The sequence below is a fragment of the Lissotriton vulgaris genome, unplaced genomic scaffold (assembly GCF_964263255.1).
Source record: "Lissotriton vulgaris unplaced genomic scaffold, aLisVul1.2 SCAFFOLD_5661, whole genome shotgun sequence".
NCBI classification, from domain to species: Eukaryota; Metazoa; Chordata; class Amphibia; order Caudata; family Salamandridae; genus Lissotriton; species Lissotriton vulgaris.
Window position 1 is genome coordinate 29,393 of NW_028240901.1, and position 9,443 is coordinate 38,835.

The window sequence follows — 9,443 nt, forward strand, 5'->3', positions numbered from 1 at the left end:
AGTATTATTCAACTGAAATAAATGTGGAAAACACATACAAACGTTTTCACTTCTTCTAATCATTTTGTATTATATATGTTTTTTTTTACAGAGCAAACACTACTAATAGATATACAGACATTATACAGAACTCCACATTCGGAATAATACATATACTAATCACAAAGTAAGTATATTAAAGAACATAATTAGCAGATATTCTGTAAAAAAACCTACCAACATGGTGATTATTCTAACACATATGTTCCTTATTTTTTTAAGATAACACTACAAACTACTCTCCAGAAGCTGAAGAAACAACTATACTGGCAAAGACCAACCCCAAAAAAAAATGTAAGTCTCTTCACAATGTTAATAATAAATAGACACTTTTGTAGTACAAATTAGCTCTAACATTGTAAATATACAGAAACATTTATTAATAATATACTACTTTCATGTTTTTCATAACAGCTACAACAACATCACAAACAAGTATCCCCAACTAAGGAAGAAAGCAACTCCTAATTTTGCAGTGAATTCTAAAACACGTAAGTATATACATTCCTACTTATCACTAACTTAGATAATTTTTCACATTTTATTTGACATTAACTATTATATATATATTTTATAGATATACAAAGTACAAAATGACCGAAGGAGCCGAATTTGTGACCAGCCAGAAAGGAAAACTATTACTATGTTACATGGGTTACACTTATACACAAGAAAAGCAATATGGCATGAAAGTTAATTGGAAATGTTGTAAATATTATACTAACAAGTGCTATGGAAGAGCAACAGCTAGAGAAGCTACAGTTCTGTATACTAGGGAACATAATCATCCACCTAATGTTACTGAAATAGAAGGTAGAACAGCTTTGGAAAATATAAAAGAAGCTAGTACAGGTTCCCAAAAGCAAACAAATGTCATATTAAAAGAAGCCATTCTTAAAATCCCTAAAACTGCCACAACCCAAATGCCAAATATTCTCTCCTTAAAAAGAACTATAGCACGAACTAAAAAAGCTACTACTGCTACAACACCATCTCCCAGAACATATCATGATATAAACTTAACTGCAAACCAAATAATAACTTTAAACAAACAACCATTTATAGTTTACGACAACGAAAAGAATGACAAAAGGCTTATAATTTTTGGTACCAATATGAATTTAGTTAAACTTCAGCAAAGCCAATATTGGATGATGGATGGAACATTTAACATCTGTCCCAAACCATTTTTCCAATTATACACAATACATGGCCTGTACCACAACTGCAACATACCATTACCATATGCACTATTACCAAACAAAAATAATTCCACATATATGGAATTATTAAATATTATTAAACAAAAGACAAATGATTTTTCTCCAGAAAAAATCATTCTTGATTTTGAGCAAGCAATGCTCTCAACTATCCTAAAAATCCACCCCCATACTTGCATTCAAGGCTGCTATTATCATTTAAACCAGTGTTTATGGAGACATCTTCCAAAAACTACCCTAAGTGTCGAATATGCTACAAACTCATCTTTTGCTTTCCAAATTAAAAAACTTGTTGCACTTGCTTATGTCCCAGAAACAGACGTAGCTGAGCACGACAACATTCTTATAGACATCCCCTTCTACAAACAAAATGAAGCTAAATTAAGTCCATTTCTCGACTACTTTGAAGACACCTGGGTAGGCAGACTCCACAGATCTGGCCACAGACGAAATCCCAAATTCCTAATACCCTGGTGGAACGTTTACAGAAGTACCCTTAATGGAGAATCAAAAACTAACAACGCAGTAGAAGGTTGGCACAATGCATTTGTACAATCAACTGGCAGAACAAAACCTACTCTAGAACATTTCATTAAATGCCTACAGAAAGAACAGAGCTACCAGGATTTCAGAATGGACCAATCTGTAACTGAACTGGTTCCTAAAACATCAAAGCAAAATAAACAAATGCACAAATACCTAGAAGAACAAGTAAAACTGTACCCTAGTACAAAAGGCATAGAATACTTAAACAACATTGCCAAAACACTACTCTGATTAATTTCCAAAATTTTATATAAAACACGAAAACTATCACCTAAGTATGCAAAAATATCAAAGGTGAGCTTCTAAAGTATTTAATGTATGCAATATATAGAGATATTTTTCTAATATATGCACACATTAAAACTAAATTACAAGTAGAAAACAATTTCATAATAAAAATAACATTACCCACCCACACAAGATAAGAAAGCAAGGACTTACCAATCATGTTGTCAATCCAATAACGTCCTTCTCCACCAGGTAGTGCAAAAGTAACCCAAAAAAATATGTAAAAATACAACTGTTCCCAAAATTAGAAATCCACGTTGTGCAGACCCATCGAAGAACCATAAAAACCCCGAAAAAGTAGAAATAAGAAAGAATCGCTCAAGGAAAACCGAAAAATGTAAAGAAGTGTTTGTAAAGCAGTGATGAATAAAACAAACAAACACTTCCTTAAAAAAAACCGGAACTTCCGATGTAGCGTACACCTATGGAAAAAACATAGAAAACAGACATTCCCACCCACATAAATGAGCAAATAATTATGTACAAACATATTAAAATAGATGATTTCACTTGTAGATATACCGTAAACGACAAAAATTAACTCTATAAATAATGAGTTTACTAACTAACACTACGTGTATATACCATAAGGAATTATTTGTTTTCGAAATCTAAAACATAACTCCTTCACATTAAACAACACTAAATATAAGGTCACTAGTCTCAAAACATCATTAAAATACACATAAAACATATAAAATAAACCTTACCTGAAGCGACGTGAAGTGTCTCCCAACCGCGATCAGCTCTTCCTCCAAATAACCCAAAACGACCTAACCCGGTTACAAAATAAAGAACACAAATGCAATAAAATAGTCCCAAGTATAAAATATAATATCAATACTTAACTAAATAGCCAAAAATAAACCAAAAGTTGCTATTATTGTGAAAAAATATTTACTTTATTCCTACTATGATTTGATTAACAAATATGTATATGAATGTAATAAATAAATATTATGAAAACAATAATATTTATTTTAACAATGTATAGAAATATAACTACATTGTCACAAATTATAATAATGTAAAAAAATGTGTAAGAAATTGTGTGACTTATATTGTAAATGTTTGATTTTTACATATGAAGCTGAAAAAATGATATTTGAAACAAACATTTGTTATTTCTACATTTTTTTCTGAAAGTACAATATGTAAAAGATATAAAAAATAATTTACATATCAATAAAAATAATTTAAATATAAATAATGCTTCTGTATATTTGCTTATCATTGTGTTTAGAAAATATGATCTTAAAAACGAAATGTCATAAAAATATTTGTGTTATGAAAAAAGTTTTTATTTGTGAAAAATAAAAAAATTAAAAAAAATGTTTGTACAATCATGTTGAACTATTTTTATTATTATCTTACTATAATGTAACAATCTTATTATATAACAATTTTTCAATGTATATAAAATTTGAGTATATGTTGGACACAAATCATTTAATTATTAATATTCCTAATACAGTCTACATTAAATTGGAGTAAGTGCTGGACAGTAATTATGTAATAATTAATATTCCAACTCCAGTCTACATTAAATTGGAGTAGGTGCTGGACACTAATTAATTATAAATAAATATTCCAACTCCAGTCTACATTAAATTGGAGTAGGTGCTGGACACTAATTAATTATTAATAAGTATTCCAACTCCAGTCTACATTAAATTGGAGTAGGTGCTGGACACTAACTAATTATTAATTATTATTCCAACTCCAGTCTACATTGAATTGGAGTAGGTGCTGGACACTAATTAATTTTTAAATAATATTCCAACTCCAGTCACCATTAAATTGGAGTAGATGCTGGACACTAATTAATTATTATTTATTATTCCAACTCCAGTCTACATTAAATTGGAGTAGGTGCTGGACACTAATTATGTAATAATTAATATTCCAACTCCAGTCTACATTAAATTGGAGTAGGTGCTGGACACTAATTATGTAGTAATTAATATTCCAACTCCAGTCTACATTAAATTGGAGTAGGTGCTGGACACTAATTAATTATTAATAATTATTCCAACTCCAGTCTACATTAAATTGGAGTAGGTGCTGGACACTAACTAATTATTAAATATTATTCCAACTCCAGTCTACATTGAATTGGAGTAGGTGCTAGACACTAATTAATTTTTAAATAATATTCCAACTCCAGTCTACATTACATTGGAGTAGGTGCTAGACACTAATTATGTAATAATTAATATTCCAACTCCAATCTACATTAAATAGGAGTAGGTGCTGGACACTAATTAATTATTAATTAATATTCCAACTCCATTCTACATTAAATTGAAGTAGGTGCTGGACACTAATTATGTAATAATTAATATTCCAACTCCAGTCTACATTAAATTGGAGTAGGTGCTGGACACTAATTATGTAGTAATTAATATTCCAACATCAGTCTACATTAAATTGGAGTAGGTGCTGGACACGAATTATGTACTAATTAATATTCCAACTCCAGTCTACATTAAATTTGAGTATGTGCTGGACACTAATTAATTATTAATTATTATTCCAACTCCAGTCTACATTATATTGGAGTAGGTGCTGGACACTAATTAATTATTAATTAATATTCCATCTCCAGTTTACATTAAATTGGAGTAGGTGCTGGACACTAATTATGTAATAATTAATATTCCAACTCCAGTCTACATTAAATTTGAGTAGGTGCTGCACACTAATTAATTAATAATTATTATTCCAACTCCAATCTACATTAAATTGGAGTAGGTGCTGGACACTAATTATGTAATAATTAATATTCCAACTCCAGTCTACATTAAATTGGAGTAGGTGCTGGACACTAATTAATTTTTAAATAATATTCCAACTCCAGTCTACATTACATTGGAGTAGGTGCTAGATACTAATTATGTAATAATTAATATTCCAACTCCAATCTACATTAAATAGGAGTAGGTGCTGGACACTAATTAATTATTAATTAATATTCCAACTCCATTCTACATTAAATTGGAGTAGGTGCTGGACACTAATTATGTAATAATTAATATTCCAACTCCAGTCTACATTAAATTGGAGTAGGTGCTGGACACTAATTATGTACTAGTTAATATTCCAACTCCAGTCTACATTAAATTGGAGTAGGTGCTGGACGCTAATTATGTACTAATTAATATTCCAACTCCAGTCTACATTAAATTTGAGTAGGTGCTGGACACTAATTAATTATTAATTATTATTCCAACTCCAGTCTACATTATATTGGAGTAGGTGCTGGACACTAATTAATTATTAATTAATATTCAAACTCCAGTCTACATTAAATTGGAGTAGGTGCTGGACACTAATTATGTAATAATTAATATTCCAACTCCAGTCTACATTAAATTGGAGACGGTGCTGGACACTAATTAATTATTAATAATTATTCCATCTCCAGTCTACATTAAATTGGAGTAGGTGCTGGACACTAACTACTAATTAATTATTATTCCAACTCCAGTCTATATTAAATTGGAGTAGGTGCTGGACACAAATTAATTTTTATATAATGTTCCAACTCCAGTCTACATTAAATTGGAGTAGATGCTGGACACTAATTATTTATTAATTATTATTCAAACTCCAGTCTACATTAAATTGGAGTAGGTGCTGGACACTAATTAATTATTATTTATTATTCCAACTCCATTCTACATTAAATTGGAGTAGGTGCTGGACACTAATTATTTATTAATTAATATTCCAACTCCAGTCTACATTAAATTGGAGTAGGTGCTGGACACTAATTATGTAATAATTAATATTACAACTCCAGTCTACATTAAATTGGAGTAGGTGCTGGACACTAATTAATTATTAATTATTATTCCAACTCCAGTCTACATTATATTGGAGTAGGTGCTGGACACTAATTAATTATTAATTAATATTCCAACTCCAGTTTACATTAAATTGGAGTAGGTGCTGGACACTAATTATGTAATAATTAATATTCCAACTCCAGTCTACATTAAATTTGAGTAGGTGCTGCACACTAATTAATTAATAATTATTATTCCAACTCCAATCTACATTAAATTGGAGTAGGTGCTGGACACTAATTATGTAATAATTCATATTCCAACTCCAATCTACATTAAATAGGAGTAGGTGCTGGACACTAATTAATTATTAATTAATATTCCAACTCCATTCTACATTAAATTGGAGTAGGTGCTGGACACTAATTATGTAATAATTAATATTCCAACTCCAGTCTACATTAAATTGGAGTAGGTGCTGGACACTAATTATGTACTAATTAATATTCCAACTCCAGTCTACATTAAATTGGAGTAGGTGCTGGACACTAATTATGTACTAATTAATATTCCAACTCCAGTCTACATTAAATTTGAGTAGGTGCTGGACACTAATTAATTATTAATTATTATTCCAACTCCAGTCTACATTATATTGGAGTAGGTGCTGGACACTAATTAATTATTAATTAATATTCAAACTCCAGTCTACATTAAATTGGAGTAGGTGCTGGACACTAATTATGTAATAATTAATATTCCAACTCCAGTCTACATTAAATTGGAGACGGGGCTGGACACTAATGAATTATTAATAATTATTCAAACTCCAGTCTACATTAAATTGGAGTAGGTGCTGGACACTAACTAATTATTAATTATTATTCCAACTCCAGTCTACATTAAATTGGAGTAGGTGCTGGACACAAATTAATTTTTATATAATGTTCCAACTCCAGTCTACATTAAATTGGAGTAGATGCTGGACACTAATTATTTATTAATTATTATTCAAACTCCAGTCTACATTAAATTGGAGTAGGTGCTGGACACTAATTAATTATTATTTATTATTCCAACTCCATTCTACATTAAATTGGAGTAGGTGCTGGGCACTAATTATTTATTAATTAATATTCCAACTCCAGTCTACATTAAATTGGAGTAGGTGCTGGACACTAATTATGTAATAATTAATATTACAACTCCAGTCTACATTAAATTGGAGTAGGTGCTGGACACTAATTAATTAATAATTAATATTCCAACTCCAGTCTACATTAAATTGGAGTAGGTGCTGGACACTAATTATGTACTATATAATATTCCAACTCCACTCTACATTAAATTGGAGTAGGTGCTGGACACTAATTACTTAATAATTAATATTCCAACTCCAGTCTACATTAAATTGGAGTAGGTGCTGGACACTAATTATGTACTAATTAATATTCCAACTCCAGTCTACATTAAATTGGAGTAGGTGCTGGGCACTAATTATGTAATAATTAATATTCCAACTCCAGTCTACATTAAATTGGAGTAGGTGCTGGACACTAATTAATTAATAATTAATATTCCAACTCCAGTCTACATTAAATTGGAGTAGGTGCTGGACACTAATTATGTACTAATTAATATTCCAACTCCAGTCTACATTAAATTTGAGTAGGTGCTGGACACTAATTAATTATTAATTATTATTCCAACTCCAGTCTACATTAAATTGGAGTAGGTGCTGAACACTAATTAATTATTAATTAATATTCCAACTCCAGTCTACATTAAATTGGAGTAGGTGCTGGACACTAATTATGTAATAATTAATATTCCAACTCCAGTCTACTTTAAGTTGGAGTAGGTGCTGGACACTAATTAATTATTAATTAATATTCCAACTCCAGTCTACATTAAATTGGAGTAGGTGCTGGACACTAATTATGTAATAATTAATATTCCAACTCCAGTCTACATTGAATTGGAGTAGGTGCTGGATACTAATTAATTTTTAAATAATATTCCAACTCCAGTCACCATTAAATTGGAGTAGATGCTGGACACTAATTAATTATTAATTATTATTCCAACTCCAGTCTACATTAAATTGGAGTAGGTGCTGGACACTAATTATGTAATAATTCATATTCCAACTCCAGTCTACATTAAATTGGAGTAGGTGATGGACACTAATTAATTTTTAAATAATATTCCAACTCCAGTCTACATTACATTGGAGTAGGTGCTAGACACTAATTATGTAATAATTAATATTCCAACTCCAATCTACATTAAATAGGAGTAGGTGCTGGACACTAATTAATTATTAATTAATATTCCAACTCCATTCTACATTAAATTGGAGTAGATGCTGGACACTAATTATGTACTAATTAATATTCCAACTCCAGTCTACAATAAATTGGAGTAGGTGCTGGACACTAATTATGTACTAATTAATATTCCAACTCCAGTCTACATTAAATTTGAGTAGGTGCTGGACACTAATTATTATTATTTATTATTCCAACTCCAGTCTACATTATATTGGAGTAGGTGCTGGACACTAATTAATTATTAATTAATATTCCAAATCCAGTCTACATTAAATTGGAGTAGGTGCTGGACACTAATTATGTAATAATTAATATTCCAACTCCAGTCTACATTAAATTTGAGTAGGTGCTGGACACTAATTAATTATTAATTATTATTCCAACTCCAGTCTACATTAAATTGGAGTAGGTGCTGGACACTAATTATGTAATAATTAATATTCCAACTCCAGTCTACATTAAATTGGAGTAGGTGCTGGACACTAATTAATTTTTAAATAATATTCCAACTCCAGTCTACATTACATTGGAGTAGGTGCTAGACACTAATTATGTAATAATTAATATTCCAACTCCAATCTACATTAAATAGGAGTAGGTGCTGGACACTAATTAATTATTAATTAATATTACAACTCCATTCTACATTAAATTGGAGTAGGTGCTGGACACTAATTATGTAATAATTAATATTCCAACTCCAGTCTACATTAAATTGGAGTAGGTGCTGGACACTAATTATGTACTAATTAATATTCCAACTCCAGTCTACATTAAATTGGAGTAGGTGCTGGACACTAATTATGTACTAATTAATATTCCAACTCCAGTCTACATTAAATTTGAGTAGGTGCTGGACACTAATTAATTATTAATTATTATTCCAACTCCAGTCTACATTAAATTGGAGTAGGTGCAGGACACTAATTAATTATTAATTAATATTCCAACTCCAGTCTACATTAAATTGGAGTAGGTGCTGGACACTAATTATGTAATAATTAATATTCCAACTCCAGTCTACATTAAATTGGAGTAGGTGCTGGACACTAATGATGTAATAATAAATATTCCAACTCCAGTCTACATTAAATTGGAATAGGTGCTGGACACTAAGTAATTAATAATTATTATTCCAACTCCAGTCTATATTATATTGGAGTAGGTGCTGGACACTAATTAATTATTAATTAATATTCCAACTCCAGTCTACATTAAATTGGAGT

The 9,443-nt window shown here is 30.2% G+C and overlaps 1 protein-coding gene across 1 annotated transcript; it reads left to right on the forward strand.

The window, feature by feature from the left end:
- Positions 1 to 632: 632 nt before the first annotated feature.
- Positions 633 to 2,036, forward strand: LOC147672494 (uncharacterized). The gene has a single exon (XM_086947994.1). The coding sequence runs from the start codon at positions 633 to 635 to the stop codon at positions 2,034 to 2,036; it is 1,404 nt and encodes a 467-aa protein (XP_086804120.1).
- Positions 2,037 to 9,443: the final 7,407 nt, after the last annotated feature.